Source organism: Lissotriton helveticus, chromosome 2_2, assembly GCF_964261635.1.
Source record: "Lissotriton helveticus chromosome 2_2, aLisHel1.1, whole genome shotgun sequence".
In the NCBI taxonomy this organism is placed as follows: Eukaryota; Metazoa; Chordata; class Amphibia; order Caudata; family Salamandridae; genus Lissotriton; species Lissotriton helveticus.
In genome coordinates this window covers 396,551,652-396,575,289 of record NC_136060.1, presented here as the reverse complement: position 1 = coordinate 396,575,289, position 23,638 = coordinate 396,551,652, and the positions used below count along the sequence as shown (strand labels likewise).

Sequence of the window (23,638 nt, the reverse complement as noted above, 5' to 3'; positions counted from 1 at the left end):
CGCACTGTGGGCATTTGTTTTTTCATTCTTTAAATTTTAATTTACGGTTCTAAAATGGCCTTCTGTCATGTTAAACATTAAATTAAGAATGCCCGCTGTGCATCACACATGCATGCACATACATCATACACACATGCCTCACGATGTAACCAGCAAACAAATGATGGAAGGAATGCTGACAATACAAACATTCTCCCCCAGTCAAAATATCTGGGTTAAATCCATCGTTCTTTTGCCCACTGCGCCACCCCAATTTGGACCCAGCCATATGCAAATCAGTCTTGTCCCTGTGCCCCATGGGAACAGTCTGCACCGAACTGCCAGGCCAGGTCTTCCCTGGACCGGAAACAAGCATCCTGGGACCGGTTTCAGGGTATGTCACCCTTCTTCAGCCAGGTTAGCTTGAATCCAGTGGCACAGTGAGCAAGGGGCCCACGTCTGGGCATACCCATCCCACTTAGGGCGAAAAGTGTTACAGCAAACAAATGATGGATGGAATGCTGACAATGTAACCATGCATCAGCACACAGGCATATGCATCAGTGGTCATCTTGGAAAGTGTTTTCTTTAACAAAAAGACAATATTACGGTTGGTATCGGTGATCACAGACCTGGTGAATGTGGACCAATCCAGGTTCATGCCTGGTAGAAGCACCAGACACAACCTATGGCGGCTTTATGAGGTGCTGCACATGACTAGTGGCAATGTGTCTCAACAGACGGCATTGATGGCGATGGACGCCTCAATGGCCTTTGATAGTATTGAATGGTCCTTCAGAGGTTGGGTTTTGGCCCCTCCTTTTGTGGATGGGTCAGACTCCTATATGAGAGGCCTACGGAGCAGGTGTGGGGCAACGAAGCCATGTCTAGATCCTTTCTGCTTCGGAGAGGCACTCGGCAGGGGTTCGCCCTTTCCCCGCTCCTGTTTGATTTGGTGCTGGAAGCACTGGCTCACTGGGTCATGAGAGATCCCATGATCTGGGGACTACGGGCGCCGGGGGCTTGGGAAGAAGGTATTTCCCTATACGCCGACGATATTACTCTGTACCTGACAAAGACCATACTGTTCCATAGCCCGAGTCCTTCACATCTTTGAGCTTTTTGGTAGCTATTCTGGATACCATATCAACTGGTCAAAGTCGGAGATCTTTCCTCTATTGGGCCCCTCCCCCAGGGTTCCGCTGCGGTGCTGGGCCCCAGTGGTGGTGGAGGGCTTTAAATACTTGGGGGTGCATATTACTAGGGACCAGAAAGAATTCCTGGTGAGGAATCTGGGGCCACAAATGAGTCGCTTGACTGCAGATATTAGCCACTGGCGCTCGCTCCCGCTCTCTCTTATGGGAAGGGCGGCTCTTTTTAAGATGCTGATGCTACCACGGCTCCTCTATATACTACAGAATACTCCTTTCCAGATCCCGCCGACTATCTTTAAGCGTATATCACATGAAGTGCGGACTCTACTGTGGGAGGGAGGCTTACCGAGAATCGCACTTCATAAGCTACATAGAGGAGTTTTCGATGGAGAGATTGCTGTCCGGGACGTTAGGTTGTACTGATGAAGCAAGATTTCGCACATTACGCGACTTGCTGAAATCAAGAACCTCGATTCATGTATAACTCTGTAATCCAATTGTACGTCTTACTAATTTCCTTTATTTTTACTATATACATGTATCCTAGTGATGCTTGCCTATGTGTTTTACTAATACGAATAATTTGTGTCTTTAAAATGGCCGCCGTTTAGAATATTGCTTCTGCGCATGCGTTAGTCACACTCACGTGACGTGACGTAGTTGTGATTTTGGAGGGAAAGGGTGCGCATGCGTAATAGCCACAAGATGGCTGCATGTGTAATAATATGGTGAAGCTTGTGCAGATGCTCTCGTCTTATTGTGCTTTGGACTAATAAATAATTGCATAGTATATTTTTATAGTGATAATTCATACATTCACAATCATGTTATGTAGTTTATTCATTTATTTCTATGTTTTAATTTGTTTTCGCTTACTTTTCATGTATCCTCGGTACGGAGGGGTGATGGGGTGCTTGGGAGTCGATGTTGGATGGCAGTACTGCGCAGAATCAGAAGTAGCGAGGTGGCATTGACACAGCGCCAAGAGAAAGTCGCTGCCAAGATGTGCCTGGGAAGATGCACCTTCATCCAGCCAGAGAAACTGAAATCTGTTACATTATTAACAATGTATTCTTCCTATTGTATTCAGTGCGACTTCTCATGGGAACCCCAATCTTGCTAGGCGGTACCCAAGAATGTAAATTTAGGCTTGCAATAGTCTGTTCTGATTGGTGTGTTAACCTAGCCTACTTTGGGACCAATCAAAATTGTGGATTCTGACACTTTGCAACATTGGGGGGTGGTACACTGACCCGAAAACAGTATATCTAGCCTAGGTCTAGCTATAGAATTTGTCCGACTTGTCTGAATAGCTGACCTGTCACTGACCCAACGCACTCAATAGGTGACTGAATTTACAGAGCGCTGCGGAGCACTCTGTCCGAAATTGACCATAGACTTTTGAAGGTTTTACTAAACCTTAAGTGCTGGCGGAGCACTTTGCTGGGGAGTTCGCTAACCCAATCGGGGTTCTGACTGATAGCTGCAGAGAGGGTGGAGCGCAGGCGTTGCTTCCGAACTGCGGGTGCTGGTCGTGCCTTGGTGGTCCTGTCCTGATCCTAATCTGGGTTTCCTGTCCTGTCCTGGGGTGTCCATTCTGCACCTGCTGTCCCATTGATGACTGCTATTCCTTGGGGTATTTCCTGTCCTTGACTGATCAGTGGACAGGGTTGGTTTTCACACCATTCTAGGTAAATATATAGATAGGGCTGAGAACTCTATACTGCACCTTTCTATTTTCTGTCTTTTCTTCAATAAAGACATACCTTTGCACATGTTATATTTTCCATGGTTTCCGCAGTCTACCATATGAAAACCTATTGCATTTTATTTTTCATAGCATGTTCCTATGTTACCTTACCTTTTAGAGCACAATTCTTTCCCATACTGTTTAGGAATTAGATGTGTTTTATATTTTTCTCCTGAAAACTACAGTTAATGATATAACGTTAGAATTATAGCGGTTTCTACCTTTTACCCTTTCTATAGGTGTATAAGTTTCTAAATTCTCCTTCATGAAATACGTCCTAATAGCATAATTTTAGTACATGCAAATAAGCTTGCTCATTTATAGATGTCCATTCCTGAGTTTCAGTTTAAGTCTACTTAGCGTGTTCCCTGTCACTCTAGTTACAAATTTAATGATTGCCCTTACTCTTTTCTTGTATGGTTACGTGCTTTTTGTTATCTTGATTATTGATTGCCTTTTAACTGTAAGCCAAATACTCGCAGATACTGATTACTAGATAAAACCTTTCAAACTTTTCAGTTGTCCGTGGTCATTTTATGAAAATCAAAGTTTATGAAGTTGGGTTTGTATTTTGCCTGCCTTTCTTTTACAGCTAGCTCCCTGATCTATCATAATCATTAGGTACCCGTGACGGTGGATGGTAAGTCGGGTACACTAGAATAAAATAAAAGGAATCAGGGTTGCTGGTGGTAGATTTGTGAGGTCGCCTGATTAATGTATAAGGTGAATTGAAATTTATGGGCCCGAAAACTATATGGTGAAATTATTGGTCAGGTGACACCCGATCTCTATCAGTAATTTACTGGTAGCAGAGAGGATGGTTAGGGAATAGTTAAAGTTAGGTAGGACTAGATAAGTTAGATAAGTTGGATGCTGCTAAGTAACAAACCTTGTTGCTGCTAAGAGGGTAGGCAGTTCAGGTGATTTGATCACTCACTTGAAATGTTTGCTTTGAAAAGATTATGAAATGTTTTAAAATCGTTATTCTTGTTATTATATTGTTATATGTATTTATCCATTCGTTCGTAAAACGTCTTCTATGTTGTTGGGAATCCCCGGGGAATTGAATAGCGAGTGGTGAAGAGAATCCACTTGCTTTGAGGTCACTTACTCCAGGAAGGTTAGTGCAGGTTAGGTAGAACTGGAAGCACTAACTAGGGTTTTCTGAATATATGATTGAATAAATGTTAGCAACGAGGTTCATTGGCAAAATTCCTATTGTGGCATAACCTAGTGAGGGTCACACCGGAAAAGTAGCAGGTTCATCGGAGCTTGGGTGAAAGCAAAGGGGCTCGCTGGTGAAACTTTAGACTTGGATATATCCCGGAAAGGTGGATGAGTCTAGGGAAGTAGCAGGTTCTCCAATGCTTGTGTGAAGGGTAGGCAGAAGAGATCTATCCGTAGTGTGTGAAAAGTAAATGGAAGTAGTTTACTTGCAGTGAAACAAATCTTTCCTGTCTAGACACTTGAGTGCAGTGGCGAATGTGTATTTGTTGTTAAATAACCAAGCACTAGCACTTTAGAAAGAAATAAAGTTTCCGTTACCTTGTGAAGGAGGGAGTCAGTCGCGAAGCTGCTCTGACGTCACTCTGTGCCGCGCTGGGATTGGTAGACACAGCGGGTGTGTAGCGGAGCTGGAATTGTAAAGGAGGGGTGAGTGCCGAAGCGTGAGAACTGTCTCGCGAAAGGCCGCGCACCCATTGGTCGAGAATATTTAAATTTGTGCATTTCATTGGTCGCACGAAAATAAGAGACGCACTTGGATTGGAGTCATTTTGTAAACAAAGTCACTCGAAGAAATCGTATGTGGCATTCGTACAGACCGCATACTAGACCTGATCCGCGACATCTAGGGTTTGAGAACGATCAGTGGAAAGGGGTTAAAAACGACATTATGTACGGAAACAAAAGAAAAGTGTCCCTTGTAAAGAAAGTAAAGAATTACTTCAAAAAGGACAAACCGATTAGAACCAGAGAAGGTGTTGTCATCCCGCCACCGAATACTCCCGCATCTTTCATGATGTTCGATAAAGGATACCACTCGTGTGTATGGTTGGAAAATTGGGTGGAGTACACGAAAGATGACCGAGTATTGGCTTTTCCGTTAGAAGGTACATTTAATGGCAGAATTTTATTTAATTTGTGAACCCGAATGAATGATTTACATCCCAGACCTAGATTAACGCAGTACGAAGCACTAGAGGAATGGGAAATTGAAGCTTTTGAAAGGGATAAGCCAAGGATGGATAAAGGGTTAACTAAATTTTATCCGAAACTAAAACAAGAGACCCGTGACAAAAAGATGAAACAGTGGAGACAGAATATGATAGTAGAAGGACTGTTTCCAATGATGCCAGTGGGTGGTCCTCCTGGGGGGGAAAAGAAGACAGAAAAGTGTAAACATTGGACGCCTATTGGAGAGTCGGATGATGAATTATTAGATGACCTGTTTTTAAGAAGTCCACCTCCTTATAATGAAGAACACCGACCTTCTAGTGAGGGGGATAATTCTCGAAGACCTCCGCCCCAGGAAGAGGCCCGATCTGCCAATGTGGGAGGGGGTTGCTTCATGCCTCCCTATACCGAGAGTTTAGGTCCCATGGATGCAAGGGATATTTATCCAAGAATATCAGCTAGTGGGGACACAAGATACTCCCGTGAAAGAGACTTTTGCTCTAGATCTCCCTACGAAGGTGAGGCAAGACCATCCGGTTCAGGAATGCCGTTCCTAAACCCTCCATATGAGGAAGAACCAAGATCCCTAGGCACAGGTACTTTGCCCCCTAGACCTAGTTATGGTGAAAGACCCAGAGAAACACCTCCCACTGCCCCGAGTTGTGCTCCAACTTTAACCCCACAAGTATTACATGACAATTCCGTTGAAAGGATATTGGAGGACAAAGAACGAGAAGCACTAGCTAAGCAGAGAGCTGAAATAATTCAGAGGATTTCTCAGTTAAATGCAAGTCCTGATTCTTTAACAATCCCGGTTACTATTGGACCAGTGGTTCCATTGTATGGGGACCGACAAGGAAGTCCAAGAACTCCAGTTATTACCCCAGTTGTAGCCCAACCGAGATCAGAGCCCTCTTAATTGTAGACGACTTAACAAGTGAGTGTGAGTCTGAAGTGTCGCTAATGGATCTGCCCATTAGGGAACCAGGAAAAAGGATGCAGAAAAGACATAATCCTTTCAATGCGAGGGAGATTCAAATGGAATCAACTTCGGGTACTAAGAGTATCACGGTAGTAACTCCTGAAGAAATTGAGAGATGGAGTCGAGAATTAGAAAAACAAACTCTTCAGTCAAAACCTCTAGATCTCTACAAACTGAGAGTAGAAATAGAAGAACTTATGGCAGGAAATGTAGGATTAGATCGATTAAATACCTACACAGAAGAAGAGTTGTTGTTTATCTGCAAGAGCCTTACTCGAAATGCCAGGGTACTCCATGAAAAACTAACTGACACTGCAGCTAGTATGGGAATAGATATATCGAAATCAAAGCCTTTGCCAAAGCCGTACAGAGCAGATTTCTCAGACAAGGATCTGGAAAACCTGAACATGTCAGGGAAGAAGGCACAGGTCAAAGAGTTACTGACAGTATTACAAAAATGGGGAGATGTGGACAGGTGGAAAGCCAGGTGGGCCAAAAAGAAAGAGGAGGCTAGATCTAAACAAGTGACTCCTCAGTTCGTTCTACAAGAAGCTGATAATCCAGAACAGTTATGTCCTATGCGTGAAGTGCCAGGTGGAAAATACGTACATGTTCCATGGTCCAGACAGGATATTGTGTCCTTTACAAATGATTTCCCAAAATTACGAGAGAAGCCTGTGGACTGGTACAGGCAGGTGGAAAGGTTTGTAAAGGTTCAAAAATGCCTGTGGAAAGATTTGGATGGGTTCTTTGATATCGTAGTTCCGGTAGACTTATGGACCGAGTGTAAAATAGCCATAGCTTGGCCTAGTGAGGAGTACCCGAGGGACTCTAGAACAGGGGAACCCTCTAAAGAAGTGATGAGAAAATATGATCAAGTAATTCAACATTTGAAGCTAAAGGTGCTCGCAAAGGAAACTGATTGGACAAAAATAGATAGAACCACGCAGGAAAGGGACGAGACTGTGCACTTCTTTTATGAAAGACTGTTACAGGTGTTTAAAACATACAGTGGTATAGATAACATCGAGATGAAGGATATGACCCACTTCATTTACAGGTTTGTAAACGGTCTAAGACCCGAAATTTGTCAGTGGATCAAAGATAACAAAATCTGTTGGCAGTCCAAGAAAATAGACGAGATCCTACGGTATGCAAAATACTGTGAGGACGAGATGGCAGATAAGAAAAAGGCACTCAAGGAAAAAGTGATGTGGGCACAGGTAAAGCTCGCAGAACAACAGGAAAAGCAATTTAGTAAATTGAGTAAGAGTACCCAAAATCAAGGCCCTGGGGGTGGGGGAAAGCCCGAAGTAAAAATGAACAGAGAAGAAGCTAAAAAGAAATTCCCCTGCCACCAGTGCAGGGAAATTGGACATTGGCGAGACGAGTGTCCGTATTTACAGCATGATAATACCCAAACCCCTGATTTAATTCCACAGACGCAGAATGAAAGACCAAGAAAGACTCAGCAGCAGGTAAAAACAATCCAAGTGCCCCGAGCGGCAAAACCTAATTTTAAGGGAAAATCACCGCAGGGTGACGACATAGAAATCTGGGGAGGTAATGAGAACAGAAATGCAGCAACTTCGCAGTATTTGTTAAATGACACTTTTCTCTGTGACGACGAGTACTGACGGGGCCTGAGAGGGGAGGACAAGGAGTGTGTACTTGGCGCCTCCTTGCCGGTAGACCAGTCAGGGCCATACATTGAAGGAAAGGTTGATGGAAATGATGTCACCTTTCTGTTGGACACTGGTGCTACCCGTTCTACTGTGAGAACAGCGGACGTTCCAAACCTACCCCTCTCGGGAGAAGCAATCCAGGTAGTAGGTGTATCTAATCAATTGATTAGTACCCCAGTTACTGAGCCCATGGAGATTACAATAGGGAACTTTAAAGAAATGTATAGATTTGTCGTTTGTGACACCAGTCCAGTAAACTTACTGGGACGTGATTTGTTGTGCAAAATGAACTGTACTATCTTTTGCACACCAAAAGGCGTCGAAATTCAGACCCCAGACGAAGATGGCATCTACAAGTTAATGTTAATCAGACCTGACTCATACAAATAGCCATGAAAGAAAATGCAGTTTACCCCAATACCAAGCCTTATAGAATGAGTGCCGAAGTGAGAGCAGGAGTTGCCATTGAAATACAGAAATTGCTAGAAGCAAACATCATACAAGAAGTGATGAGCAGCCCTTGTAATTCTCCCATAATTGGAATCAAGAAGCCTAGTGGCAAGTACAAAGTAGTACAGGACCTGAGAAAGGTAAACAAGATCGTTGTTCCTTGCTGTCCTATTGTCCCGAACCCCGCAGTAATCCTGTATGAGATTCCTTGGGATGCTGAGTGGTTCACCGTGATTGACCTATGTCATGCATTCTTTTCGATCCCATTGCATCCAGACAGCAAATTTCTTTTCTCATTTGCCTTCAATAGTCACATGTACGTTTGGAATAGGGTCCCCCAAGGGTACACAGAAAGCCCCTCTATCTTTAATCAGATCCTGAAAAAATGCCTCGAATCCCTAGTCTTACCTGGAAAGTCTGTTTTGGTACAATATATAGATGACCTTTTGGTGGCGTCTAAAAGTCATAGAGATTGTGTGATTGACACCATTGCCTTGCTGAATCACCTAGGTGAAAATGGACGTAAAGTGGCCCCTGAAAAATTGCAGTTCTGTTCAAAATCAGTGAAATATCTGGGGCACCAGATAGAAAAAGGCATCAGAAAAGTCACTTCAGAGAGAGTCAGAATAATTCAAAAGATGCAGTTACCCCGCACTCAGAAAGAAGTCAGAATGTTCCTTGGAGTTGTAGGTTACTGTAGGCAATGGATTGTGGGATTCGCAGTCCTGGCAAAGCCTTTGATAAAAATGACCAAGAAAGGAGCAAAGGACCCAGTTGAATGGGATGATGAAAGCTTAACAGCATTTACAAAATTACGAGATTGTCTGTGTACAGCCCCTGCTTTAGGCATGCCTGACTATTCTAAGGAGTTTTCCCTGTTCTGTGACACACGAGACAATTGTGCATTGTCAGTCTTAACCCAGGAGCATGGATTGGTTAAACGCCCAGTGGCATATTTTTCTGCCACTTTGGATCCAGTGGCTGCTGGATTACCTGGGTGTCTGAAAGCAGTAGCTGCAACTTGCACAAGTTTGGAACAGAGTGAATCCATTGTGATGGGACATCCTGTAACTGTGTATGTTCCACATGCAGTTGTAATTTTATTGACCCGAACCAAGACTCAGTATCTCACCCCTAGTCGGCTGACTAAATACGAGAGGATTCTCATGGGTGCTGCAAATGTAGTTATTACTCGGTGTAATATACTGAACCCAGCCACCCTACTCCCTGACTCAATGGTTGTAGAAGACCAGGGAGAGAACGAGCATGACTGCATTGACCTGACAGAATTCAGTACTAAACCCCGCCCAGACATTAAAGAAACCCCTTTGCCTGTACATGATGAGGAGTTCTTTGTGGATGGCTAATGTATGAGACACGAACTGGTGAGCCTAAGTGCTGCTTATGCTGTAGTCTCTTTGGACAGCATTAAAGAAGCATCATGCTTATATGGAGTAAAGTCTGCACAAGTAGCCGAATTGATAGCATTGATAAGAGCTTGCAAATTGGGAAAAGACAAAAAAATAACAGTGTATACTGACAGTCAGTACTGTTATGGGGTTGTGCATGACTTTGGCCAATTATGGCTACAAAGAGAATTCCTGACTTCATCAGGTACCCCCATTCGGAATGGAAGGGTTGTACAAAATTTACTGGAAGCAATCCAATTACCAAAAGAATTGGCAGTAGTCAAATGTGTTGCCCATAAAAGAGGCCTTGACGCTGTATCTATGGGAAATGATTTTGCTGATCAAGTGGCAAAACAGTGTGCTAAAGATCGCATGTCCATAAATATCAAACTGTGAGGGACTGGAAACAGCTGCCAACTTATGGTGTTTGAAGAAGTGCCTACCTGGGATGAAGTGAGAGAGTGGCAGCATGCTGTACCATCGGGAGAGAAAGAGAAGTGGAGGAAACTTGGTTGTCGACCAAGACGTGAGGATGGTGTCATTGTGGGCCCAAATGGTATGCCTGTGTTACCTAGGCACCTGCTTGCCTCTATGGCCAGACTGATACATGGAAATTCACACACTGGTAGGGATGCCATGGTTCTGGTGTTTCAGCAGACCTGGTTTAATCCGAAGTTCAGGAAGGTAGCAGAATCACTCTGCCAGAGGTGCTTAACATGTCAACAGTTCAACGCTGGTAAAAGAACAGTAGTTTAACTGGGGAAAATTGGAAAATCAGGGGGTCCCTTTGTGAGAATACAGATTGACTTCATCACCATGCCTCGTTGTGAGGGAAAAAGGTATGTCCTTGTCATTGTCTGCCTGTTTTCAAAATGGGTGGAAGCTTACCCTGCCACACAGAATGATGCCATAACCGTAGCCAAACTGTTACTGAAAGAATTGATACCTAGGTTCGGGGTTCCAGTCATTATTGAATCAGATAGAGGCGGACATTTTCAGAATGAGATAATCGCTCAGCTCTGTAGAGCATTTGGAATTACACAAAAGCTGCACTGTGCACATCGTCCAGAGGCTTCTGGAGTAGTAGAGCAAATAAATGGCACTATAAAATCAAGATTAGCAAAAATGTGTGACTCTACTGGCATGAACTGGATAACTGCTTTGCCTCTTGTACTGATGGGACTCAGAAGTATTCCAGACCGAAAAACAGGCCTAAGCCCCCATGAGATCCTGATGGGAAGAGTGATGAGACAAGCATGGGTACCAGGATACAAACTGTTAAGCATTACTGATGATTTGGTACTTGAATACTGCAAGCAACTGGGTGACCAAGTGCGTTCTATCTCTCGCCACATTGGGGAAGACACCGTCGCCAACCCGACAACTCCAGTTCACAAGTTGGATCCTGGTGACTGGGTTAGAATCAAGAAGCATACTCGTTCAAGTTGCCTTGCACCAAGGTGGGGAGAAAAGCGCCAGATAATACTGGTGACCACGACAGCAGTGAAGTGTGCAGGCGTTCCTAAGTGGATCCATGCCAGCCATACACAGAAAGTAGTTCCGAACAAAGAACCTGGAGCTGAAGGTTGTCCAGCTGAGGGGTCTGCAGACGCCGGTCCTGAAGTAGCTGATGACGAACAGCCGAGCACCAGCCAAGATGATTGGATACCTATAATCGACTTAACTGAAGACCCAATCAGAACAAGAGAGCGAACCCAAGAAGATAGAGAGTGGAATAGAGAGGAAGAGATAGGCACAGGCGAACACCCTCAGATCATTGAGATTCACATCAAATCTGAGGACGAAGAGGAAGGTCAGACAGGGACAGAACAGGTGATCGATACTCCTCCACTGACTCCTGAAATTGAAAAGGGACAGACTAGAACTAGTACAAAAGTTAGAGCAGAAGAAAATCAAGAGATCGAAGTGCTTGAACAGGATCAGATAGAATTAGAAGAACGTGTTCAGAACACAGAAACAGAGACACTCGAAAGCCAAAATCAAAATTCACCTGAACCAGGCCAGCTTAGTAACCAGGGAGAAGAAATAGATACAAGACCTGGGATTAGTCAGATAGGAAGGGAAGAGACAGAAACAGAAGTGCCACAAACAAACTAAAATAAAAGAGCGTTAGAAGAAAGCCAAAACACAGTGCCCACTAAAAGACTCAAGAAAAAGAAAAATATTGAACCAGGATTTATTAAGAAACTGAGACTGAGAATAAAAACAGTAGAAGAAAAACTTGCAGAAAGAAGAAAAAGTCCTCGAATTGCAGAACAAGCTGGAGAAAGCTCCAAAAGAAGGAGTGATCGAATAAAAAGACTGAACGAAAAATACCAAGATCCTGAATGGACATTTTTAATTTTGGAGGATTTTGAGGATCTTGATATAACTGACGAAAGTGACGGAGAACCGATTGATGATCAGTCTACAGAAGAGGAAGACGAATTAACCTGAAGTTGCACAAAGTAAGCTAACTGTGCAAAGTTACAGAGAGGGGTTGAGAAATCTTCTTCTGAACGAAAATGTCTGATTCAAACGTGAATGGAAGGCCTAGACGCAGTTGTTGCAAAACATGCTGCAAAATATGTATATGTAGTATAGCTATAGTGATAATAATTTGGATAGGACTAACAGTTTTCATTCCTTTTATGGTAAGCAAAAATACTAATATTGACCCTACTCAGACTGTGACCACTGACACTGAAGAACTGACAACACGAAGTGTAGAAAGACGTGAAAAAGCACTCAGACAAACAAAACGAGACTTAGAAGCATCAGATGAGGAAGGACTACATTATCATGGAGTTAGAAACCAGACACAATTAAATGTTTTCGCTAATCTTTTAGTGCACTATGTAGAAACTATGGAAATAGAAGACTGCTATGTCTGCATGAAGCTACCTACTTCTGTAGCTGAAGGCGTGACTTATCATCACCTACCTCTGACCTATGGAATTTCCTGTAGCATTTTAGCCAGTTTATTTTACAAAAGAGGACCATTACAGTATTACTATTCTAATTCAGACGTGATATTTTCTGAACTTCCTATACGTGGAAATCTGAATCCTGTACATACCAAAAGTGACGTTACACGTTATATGGGAGAATACTTCCTGACTATAGGTACCATAGACTTGAATGAAGCACACAGAGATAACTTGACCTGTTCTTTACATGAACAAGAAAAAATATTTTTAAACAAGGCAGAGAAAAGAAGGGAGAGTTTCCAAAGAAAAGCTAATGACAAAAGACAGAAAACTCCTAAATGGGCTGAAAACATGGAAGGCACCTCAAATGGTGGGAGTGGTCCTGCTTTGTTGCTGGATTTCGAAAGGAAAGGGAAACTTTGTCTTCATCGCGAGAAGACTAGTTATTATAATAACATTTTCATTGGTTCCAGTCAATGTGAGCATAATTACAAGGTAATTGGAGGTTGGGGTTTCAAAAATGGGTCAGAACCTGTGTTTCCCGGAATTTATTATATATGTGGAAGCAAGGCTTATTTCAAATTGCCGGATCACTGGTATGGAAGCTGCTACTTTGGCATTGTTTTCCCGAAAATATACCATGTGAAAGAAATTGCTGGAAGCAATGAAAACACTAATGGCTTAGTGCGTAGTAGAAGAGAAAGCGTAGGTGAAATAATGGGTAGTATTTTTAGTGCACTGATACCTGGAGTGGGAGTGGTTCTGAACACACACAGAATTTGCAAATTATCCACCATAGTGGATGTGTTGTCTACTGACACAGCTCATGGATTCTTACTGGTCAATACCGAAATGGTTGCGATCAGATCAATGGTTTTGCAGAACAGACTTGCGCTAGACACCTTATTAGCAAAAGAGGGCGGAGTATGCCGGATGCTGAAGGCGCAACATTGTTGCACTTACATACCGGACAAAAGTGTACAGATTAAAAAATATGTGAAAAACATTACTAATTTGGAAAACGAACTCAAACCACTGGAGGTTGACAGTGCCTGGAAGAGACTTGTCGATGGTCTCTCCAATGTAGGTCATTGGTTTGCAAATTTAGGTAGAAGTTTATTGTTTAAGGTACTGATGCCAATTGGAGTGATAGGTCTCATCATTTTCCTAATATTCATCTGTTGCAAATGTCGCAAAAACACAAAGAAATTCACGGTGAATAGAAGGGGTGTGAAACGGAGTGGGGATGAGCTTGAATTGGAAGAAATGAATAATCAGATTTACAAAAAGGTGAAAAATTCTCACCCTAGCAAAGATGTGAAAGAGAAATTGAATCGCTTGTTGGAAGAGATTGAGATGCATAAAGTGTGAAAAGTTGGCATCTGGTTCCATTTGTATTTGTGATGATAGTAAATATCATCAAAGAGGGGATTGATGAAGCAAGATTTCGCACATTACGCGACTTGCTGAAATCAAGAACCTCGATTCATGTATAACTCTGTAATCCAATTGTACGTCTTACTAATTTCCTTTATTTTTACTATATACATGTATCCTAGTGATGCTTGCCTATGTGTTTTACTAATACGATTAATTTGTGTCTTTAAAATGGCCGCCGTTTAGAATATTGCTTCTGCGCATGCGTTAGTCACACTCACGTGACGTGACGTAGTTGTGATTTTGGAGGGAAAGGGTGCGCATGCGTAATAGCCACAAGATGGCTGCTTGTGTAATAATATGGTGAAGCTTGTGCAGATGCTCTCGTGTTATTGTGTATTGCACTAATAAATAATTGCATAGTATATTTTTATAGTGATAATTCATAAATTCACAATCATGTTATGTAGTTTATTCATTTATTTCTATGTTTTAATTTGTTTTCGCTTACTTTTCATGTATCCTCGGTACGGAGGGGTGATGGGGTGCTTGGGAGTCGATGTTGGATGGCAGTACTGCGCAGAATCAGAAGTAGCGAGGTGGCATTGACACAGCGCCAAGAGAAAGTCGCTGCCAAGATGTGCCTGGGAAGATGCACCTTCACCCAGCCAGAGAAACTGAAATCTGTTACATTATTAACAATGTATTCTTCCTATTGTATTCAGTGCGACTTCTCATGGGAACCCCAATCTTGCTAGGCGGTACCCAATAATGTAAATTTAGGCTTGCAATAGTCTGTTCTGATTGGTGTGTTAACCTAGCCTACTTTGGGACCAATCGAAATTGTGGATTCTGACACTTTGCAACATTGGGGGGGTGGTACACTCACCCGAAAATAGTATATCTAGCCTAGGTCTAGCTATAGAATTTGTCCGACTTGTCTGAATAGCTGACCTGTCACTGACCCAACGCACTCAATAGGTGACTGAATTTACAGAGCGCTGCGGAGCACTCTGTCCGAAATTGACCATAGACTTTTGAAGGTTTTACTAAACCTTAAGTGCTGGCGGAGCACTTTGCTGGGGAGTTCGCTAACCCAATCGGGGTTCTGACTGATAGCTGCAGAGAGGGTGGAGCGCAGGCGTTGCTTCCGAACTGCGGGTGCTGGTCGTGCCTTGGTGGTCCTGTCCTGATCCTAATCTGGGTTTCCTGTCCTGTCCTGGGGTGTCCATTCTGCACCTGCTGTCCCATTGATGACTGCTATTCCTTGGGGTATTTCCTGTCCTTGACTGATCCGTGGCCAGGGTTGGTTTTCACACCATTCTAGGTAAATATATAGATAGGGCTGAGAACTCTATACGGCACCTTTCTATTTTCTGTCTTTGCTTCAATAAAGACATACCTTTGCACATGTTATATTTTCCATGCTTTCCGCAGTCTACTATATGAAAACCTATTGCATTTTATTTTTCATAGCATGTTCCTATGTTACCTTACCTTTTAGAGCATAATTCTTTCCCATACTGTTTAGGAATTAGATGTGTTTTATATTTTTCTCCTGAAAACTACAGTTAATGATATAACGTTAGAATTATAGCGGTTTCTACCTTTTACCCTTTCTATAGGTGTATAAGTTTCTAAATTCTCCTTCATGAAATACGTCCTAATAGCATAATTTTAGTACATGCAAATAAGCTTGCTCATTTATAGATGTCCATTCCTGAGTTTCAGTTTAAGTCTACTTAGCGTGTTCCCTGTCACTCTAGTTACAAATTTAATGATTGCCCTTACTCTTTTCTTGTATGGTTACGTGCTTTTTGTTATCTTGATTATTGATTGCCTTTTAACTGTAAGCCAAATACTCGCAGATACTGATTACTAGATAAAACCTTTCAAACTTTTCAGTTGTCCGTGGTCATTTTATGAAAATCAAAGTTTATGAAGTTGGGTTTGTATTTTGCCTGCCTTTCTTTTACAGCTAGCTCCCTGATCTATCATAATCATTAGGTACCCGTGACGGTGGATGGTAAGTCGGGTACACTAGAATAAAATAAAAGGAATCAGGGTTGCTGGTGGTAGATTTGTGAGGTCGCCTGATTAATGTATAAGGTGAATTGAAATTTATGGGCCCGAAAACTATATGGTGAAATTATTGGTCAGGTGACCCCCGATCTCTATCAGTACCACTGGGCATCCCAGTTGCAGGTTAATAATGACTGGGTATACATAGGGTGGGAGAGCCGGCCTGCAGAGCCGATAGGGCTGTCATGCCAGGGGGGAATTCTGAACCCCTCCTGTACTCCCAGAGGCCGTGACCGGACTGAGCACACCAAAGTGGTGCTCCAATGTTGGAAGGACGCCAACAAACTATTGGGCTGGGCTGGGAAACTAACAGGTAAAACCCCACTGTGGGTGGGTGATCCTTTAAGGGAAGTGGATACACTGTTGGGTTTCAAAGGCTGGAAATTGATAGGAATTGAATATTTGGGGGATGTGTGGAATATCTCCAAAAAGAGTACGATTTGCATAATTCACAGCGATACCCGTACCTGAGACACTTGCACGCTCTGCGCACACATATTCATCACAGAGTTTCCATTCCAGACTACTCTTCGTTAGAAGACCGGCTACTGCTGGACCCCATTCACCTCCACAATCTATCGTGAAATGATTAACAACCTCCCGGATCTCCTGACTGCTCTTAGCCTGGGTCAAAGATCTAGGGGCTATAGATGATGAGGAATGGCAGGAGGCGCCTCCTTGCCCTAGAGAGGTGGCCATGCGCTCCAGATTTCGTTTGGTGCCGCTCAAAATCTTCCACCACACATATTATCCTGGCACTCACCTGTACTCCTGGGGTCGGGCTTTGTCAGCACTGTGTGTCAGGGGATGTGAGAAGGAGGGGACCTTCAAGCACATACTGTGGGAATGTCCCGAGGTGTCCATATTCTGGCAGACAGTCACGGACGGTATGTCAGAGGTTATGGGAGAGCCTGTTCCACTAGAACCAAAATGGCTTTTATTAATGATTCGTGGCGATGCAGACTGGTCCAGATTCATGGGACTTTGGCTGGCTTTGTGGACAGGGGTGTCAAAGTGTAATATTGCCAGGAGTTGGGGGGCACCTTCACCCCAGCAGGTGGAGGAGTGGAAACGAGATCTTGATTGGTGCCAGAGGGCCAAGGAAACTGTGTACAAAAGTAGGGGATGCGCGTGAAAATGGGAAAAAGTGTGGATGCCGTGGAGAAGGAATAGAGAGCTGTGGGTGGAATACTAGCTACAGGACGTGGGGTAACGCACGTGCCTGCTGTATTCATGAACATAATATCATTGATTCTCTGTATACGACAACTGATGTACTAATGGCAATGTTTTTGAATGATATGGTCTTTCGAGCTTTGTTAATAAAAAGAGTTTAAAAAAACAAAGACAAGATTATCGGCCATTTATGCAAACATTTCTGTCTTAATGCATGCTTTTACATGCAAATACAAATTAAACAAGCATTTGCAATGCAATAGGGCTCGCATTAGTAAAGTTAGAGGTATTAGTATTGTAAATAACACATTTTTTATTTATGTTTTTGTTTTGAAAATAGCGAAATTAATAACTTTGTCATGTACAATGCCAATATTGTTAACTTTTGCAAACGTGACACCTATAGCATTTGTAATGCAATATGTGTTGTATTTACATGACTTAGATGTATTAATATTACAAGTACTCTCCACTAAAGTAAGGCAGTCTAGCGCAAAGTGTTGGTATTTTGTGGATGAACATTCAGCAGGCACGCTGAGAAGTGCTGGTAATGTCCCATTAAACGTAGATTGGGCATATTGTACTAAAATAATTTTCTTTTAAAAGTTGAGCAAACTTGCTTTGAAGTACTCCTAAAACCACATCACATGTGTATGTGGCACTCCTCGAGCCTGGTCTGTGGTGTTGAAAGAAAGAAAGAGAGTGAAAGAAAGAGAGAAAGAAAGAAAGAGAAAGAAAGAAAGAGAAAGGGAAAGAAAGAAAGAGAGAAAGAGAAAACAAGAGAAAGCAGGAGAAAGCGAGAGAAAGAAAGAAAAAAAGAGAAAGAAAGAAAGTGAAAGTAAGAATGTGAAAGCAAGAGAAACAAGCGTTGGCTAAGCCAATAGGTCTTGCAATGGCTTTGCTGTTTAACACCCAATCAAGTACAGCAATAGGCAACTGAAAGATGACCAGCTAACCTATGTAAACAGTCTTCTCCTTCACGGCAAAGTTGCATTAGCGTTTTATTAACTTTTGAGATGGAAACAAATCTGCACAGTCAAAAAAGCACGGTCAGTGACAAAACCTCTGGCTTATAAATAAGTGTTTCATCAGCCATCGATGGCCTTATGCATTTAATAATTGTATATGAAATGTACTGGGTTACCTATTGTACGAAGAAAAAGCCTAGTGTGTGTGTTCCAGTTTTAGGATTTTTTAGTCACACTCTGAAGCCCACCATTATAGGCACATGAAACCCTCGTGAGCCCCAGTGGGAGGCAGCAACTGACTGAGAGGGAAGCTCGTAGCCGTAGATCACACAGACAGGCGCAGCTCATTCCACACCCACTGGTATGAGGTAGCAATAGTAACATAAAGAGGAGAGGACATCACGGATGCTCACTTCAAGCACACACAAAAATTAATAACGAAACCTGCCCACTTCCAGACAAACACAATGAAACAGTATTCAGGCTGACGCCTGTGCCCAGCAATGCCTGAAAAAAGGATGTGGCGTAACATTTAGAGTTTCCGACTTTGAAACTGGGGGACAGGGTTCGAGTCTCAGAGCCTGCCCTATCCGTGCAAACAAAACAAGTTAAAAAAAAACAAGCATCAGAGAGCATAAAAGGAGACAGGGCCTGGCGGGCGTGAAACTGAAAGTACGGCCGGCTGGCCGTGAATAATTAGGGGATGAGAAATGCGCTGGGAGGAGAAATGCAGAGCGCACGCTGAGAAGCTTGTGGGAGGGAGGCTGGGCTGCCTTTGATGTGGTAATGCGAGGCAGGCAGGCAGGCGGCTGGTGGCATTGTGCACGCGCTTTTTAGGGCTTGCGCTTGCGCAATGACCTAAAAAGCGCACATGCACTGCATGGAATCGCCAGTGGGTAAACTCTGGATAAGCCACTATAGAGCTTCGCCAGCTATGCGCAAGCACATCAGCAGGCGAGCCCTAAAAAGGATTGGCAAGGCTAGAGACTTATTTGGTTTGCTTAGTTTTGTAGTTACATGTCAAAGCATGCATTTGGACTGAAGCGTTAACATTCTACGTCATTCCTTTGGTATGCAACATCTGCCCCTTTCATTGTCTTACCCCTATGTGTGGTCACCTGGTACTTGCCTCTAGATCAAGTTTATTAAGCAAACAAAACTCTGCCACCCACATCTAGGCACCACACAATAACTACCAAACTATTTGAAAGTAGACCAGCATGGAACGGTATCATAAATATGGCTATTACATGGTTAACATTCCTAAACCTCAGCACCTAGAGAATACAAAGTAAAGTAACCTTACAACCCCACCCTTCTTTCCCAAGGACGTAACAAAACCACAAACAAGAACACACCTTGAACTTCCAAAACCACAATAGTAAAAGAGATACCAAAATAGAGACAATGACGAAGAAAAGAATATAAATGCTTAACTACAAAACAAGACACAAGAGATGAATACTATCAACACAAATAAACAGCCAAATAATGCAAAACCCAGTAGAACAGACAAACTGAAACCTTGCAGATACAAGAGCAAAGCACAAATTGTTGGTCCAACTACATGTGTGGGTCTAACTACACATAAAATCTCCAAACCACCCCGGTGGTCTGCAAGACCTTGTCACCCGTCCAGTAGAAGGACCTTGCCCACACGGTCATCTCTAGCTTTATGCGCACTCCCACTGCTTTCACCAACTCCCACGCCTCTACGAAATTCACTGTCCTTCATCAACAACCATCCACTACATTCACCGTCCTTCAAGACCTAGACCTTACTTTTCCTATTTTTGTGGAATAAAACCACTATTCTCGTATTCCATGACTGTCAATTTTCCAATTTGACCCAATAACCATCTACTTTACCCATCTTATATGGGCCCCTAAACTAGGACAACCCATATCCCTCCCCACCTGGTTTTATCTTTACCTAACCTGCCACATTCCTGAATCATGTATTTTGAATCTATTATGTCCCTTTTGTTGTCACACTTGCCTCACGCATCTACATTGGAACCAATTTTGTCCCTAGTTGTCTACCCCTCATCAACTCAAATGGCGATTCCCCTGTGCTAATATTCCCAGGTGGGCCACCAGCATATCATTAAAGGAAACCTAGACAGATACCCCACCATTGCATGCCACCTCCATGGTGTCTTTTACTAACCTAGTGGCTCTTACCATATGCCCATTTCCTTGTGGGTTATAGAGAGAGGTACACATGCTTGACACCAATATTATCCAAGAACTCATTCATTTCAAGTAATGTTAACTGTGTCCTGCTATCAGTTATGAGCACTGGTGGTATACCTTCCATCCTGAAAATCTCACCAACATTGAAAAGTTGATGTGGTGGTGACATTTCTCAAGAATACACTTAGACTTAGCATCCACTATGATAGCAGCAGCATATCTCTCGTGTTCAGGTCAATTAGCAAAAGGACACACTTTCTCCAAAACAAATCTTGCCTCATACACATATTGCATGTGGTTTGTGGCTCCTAAGGCCCCCTTCAACCGTTTCCCTTAATTCTTACAAACCTCACATTCCCCCACTCATCATTTCACCTGGTTGTACAAGGCTGTCCACAAAAATGTCTCCTTTACCCTCTTAAGAGTGAAAGACTGACCTAAGTGACCTTCATGCGCTAGGGAATTAACTTAGCTCTTTCAATAAATTGCAGTACGAAAGTACAGATTTATCACCCATCATTACCATCTTATCACCACACAACAACTTGTCAGCCATGAGATCAAATTGTCCGTATCAGCTTGAAGAAGAATGTCTGGTCCAAATTGTTCTTTGTGATTCGAGTTATTTTCTTTATTGAAAAATAGATGAGATCATTAAAATCCAATATTCACAAAATCCATTGTGCATTTAATCTTGTGCCATTTAGCCAACGCGTTTCGTTTCCGAAGAGACTTCTTCAGGGCTAAAGGAAAACATACATAAATAAAATGTTAAAATACAACAAGATTCAATGTGAATAAATCACTAACATTATATGATTATTCCAATTGTATTTTTCAAAAGCCGGCCAAAACAGATAAACTTTCTGTTGCTAAACTATAGATTCTGCACATATAATCGTTTTATAACAATAGGATGGTATCAAATGTATTTAACTTCAAATCGGGGGCGTCATCTCACCCCTACCAAACGCACAGCTGAGGTAGCCTGCTAGGCAATCATCAAATTACTCCAATTTTTTCCATATGTTCCTTTTTTGATCCATATTGAAAACATTTTAATTCAACTTATTTTCAACGTTTTTTTCCCCACACTCGGAGTGGAATTGCCAATTTTCACTGTTTCTAATGTTCAAGCTGGGCCTTCCGAACCTCTGGCTAAAACACGACAGATGCAAATTCGGCTTAGGCAGTGTTTTTTATTTTGAAAAAACCCAATGAATTTCGGGCCTCTGGTGCCCTTCGTCAGGGGTCACTACAATGACAAATAAAACAACCTATGTTACCATTATGATGCTCTGAAGTCATTAATATTCATAATTGAACATACAATAAGTTTAAATACTCCATATCATGTAAATGTAAATGTAAATGTATAGGCATTTATATAGCGCACTACTTACCCGTAGGGTCCCAAGGCGCTTCGACCGCTGCGAAACCCTTCCTGGCTTCCCTGAGAGATGGTCCCTTAATGGGTATCTCCAGGGTGAGACCAGGCATCCCCGGCGGTCTGGTGGGGCCGTTAGTGAAGATGAGGCAAGCTAATGCCCAGAGTTGCCGAGTGTGAACGCTGATCAGAGTGGGCACCGAGGCGAGAGAATTATCGAGTCCGCTGACCCTGGTCCAGAAACCTGCCGCGCCGGGAATCGAACCCTGGTCTCGGGCCGTCCTCTGCTCTCGGGTCTGCCGCCTCTAACCAGTGAGCCACACTACATCATCAGACCTACTTTTCAGTGGTTCTTACAATGTCCAAATGTATCATTGAGCTGACGGCACTTGGAAATGATCCCAAACTTTTATCCCTCCTGCCAAAACGGCTCCCAAAAACCAATCATCTTTTTTTATCCACAATTTACTTATTTCAATGTTTCTACTGTTCGGATCTTCATTCATTCGCAATGCATGTCTATGCTGTGTAACATCCCTAACGCACGACTTTATACTTTCCCTCCCCTACGTTTTCACAAAATCGGACACAACCCCACCCCACTTTTTGACCGGAACTCCGTGCACTCCCACTTTCATTTGAATTCCTCAACACTCTCTCAGCCACCTTATCCCTCAACACAAACACGAACACCCAATTACCATTTCAAAGATCCACACTTGCCTTCTCCAGTTAAACACCAAAGTGAAACACTCCTAAAGCCCAGACATGACCTCCCCATTCACACTGCCACACTATACACATACTCACCAATCCCCTCTTTCAAAACCCTGCACAACGACCTCATATCCATTTGTTCCTCACATCTTACCTTTATTCATACATCTACTTTCACCCCACTAAAAAAATCGGCATTATCTGTTATCAAACCCTGCTGTAATCACATTGCATACCTGCAATTGTATTCAGACATTTCAGGAAGACAGGGAGAAAACAACATTCAATTTGTGACACTTACATATATGTATATGCTAAGTTTTAGCAGCAAACAAAACTGTTATCATAGCACTTGTTATCCTAATATTTATGTGAAAGTGATCAAATATAGCTCTCAATAACAACATATTTTGTTAAGTAACAAATCATTAACTAACCGGTTAGCGCTAGATAAGCGCATCTCATATATATACACCTATATACGCCTTGCGCTCTAATGCTATTACAAGTTCCAAGGGTCAACAGGGCAAGAAGGGGAGGAAGATCTTTTGCATTTTTGTCTACTAAACTCTGGAACTCCCTTCCTACTTCGCTCGGCCGCCTCTGAATCAATTTTTCACACAGCTGAAGACTTTCTTCTTTGCTGCTTGGCTCTATGCTTTTCTAGTCTTGAAGGTGTTGGTCTTTCATATTTGTCTGTTGCTAGCGCCAGAACGCTTCCTTGGAAGCAACTGCGTGCTTTATCAACTTTATTGTATTGTATTGGGAGAAACTGCCATTAGCATTGATGTCTACAGTAAGTATGGTTTTTAAGCCCACCTGACAAAGAACCAAAACACCAGCATTGGCATTATTGTTCTTTACATCAAGAAACATCAGCTGTTGGTCCTGCCCACAAATAAACTGTTTCCCTTCCTTAATTACAGTCTCAAAGTCTCTATTTTGTGCACAAAATCCTGTATGAATTTTGAACAATATTCCACCATGCCCATGAATGTTCGCAGTTTGTCTCTGTCATTCACCATTAGTAAACGCACTCGCCAAATTCAATTTGGGTTTAACTCCCTCTCCTGAAATTAAACATCCCAAATACTCAACTCCTCTCAGTCAAAATTTACACTTTTCTTTTCGTAACGTCAACCGTGCATTTTCAATACTATAGAAGATCTCCCTCAACATCTCACTGTGGGCGTAAATGCTGTTTCAAAAGATTAATATATC

At 42.6% G+C, this 23,638-nt stretch overlaps 1 protein-coding gene across 1 annotated transcript in view; it reads right to left on the bottom strand.

The window, feature by feature from the left end:
* Positions 1 to 20,930: 20,930 nt before the first annotated feature.
* Positions 20,931 to 23,638, bottom strand: part of SLBP (stem-loop histone mRNA binding protein) — a 120,182-nt gene continuing 117,474 nt past the window's right edge. Inside the window, exon 8 of the mRNA XM_078678634.1 lies at positions 20,931 to 21,056. Coding sequence (XP_078534760.1) covers positions 21,051 to 21,056 — 6 coding nt within the window. The 3' untranslated portion in view covers positions 20,931 to 21,050. The remainder of the gene's footprint in view (positions 21,057 to 23,638) is intronic.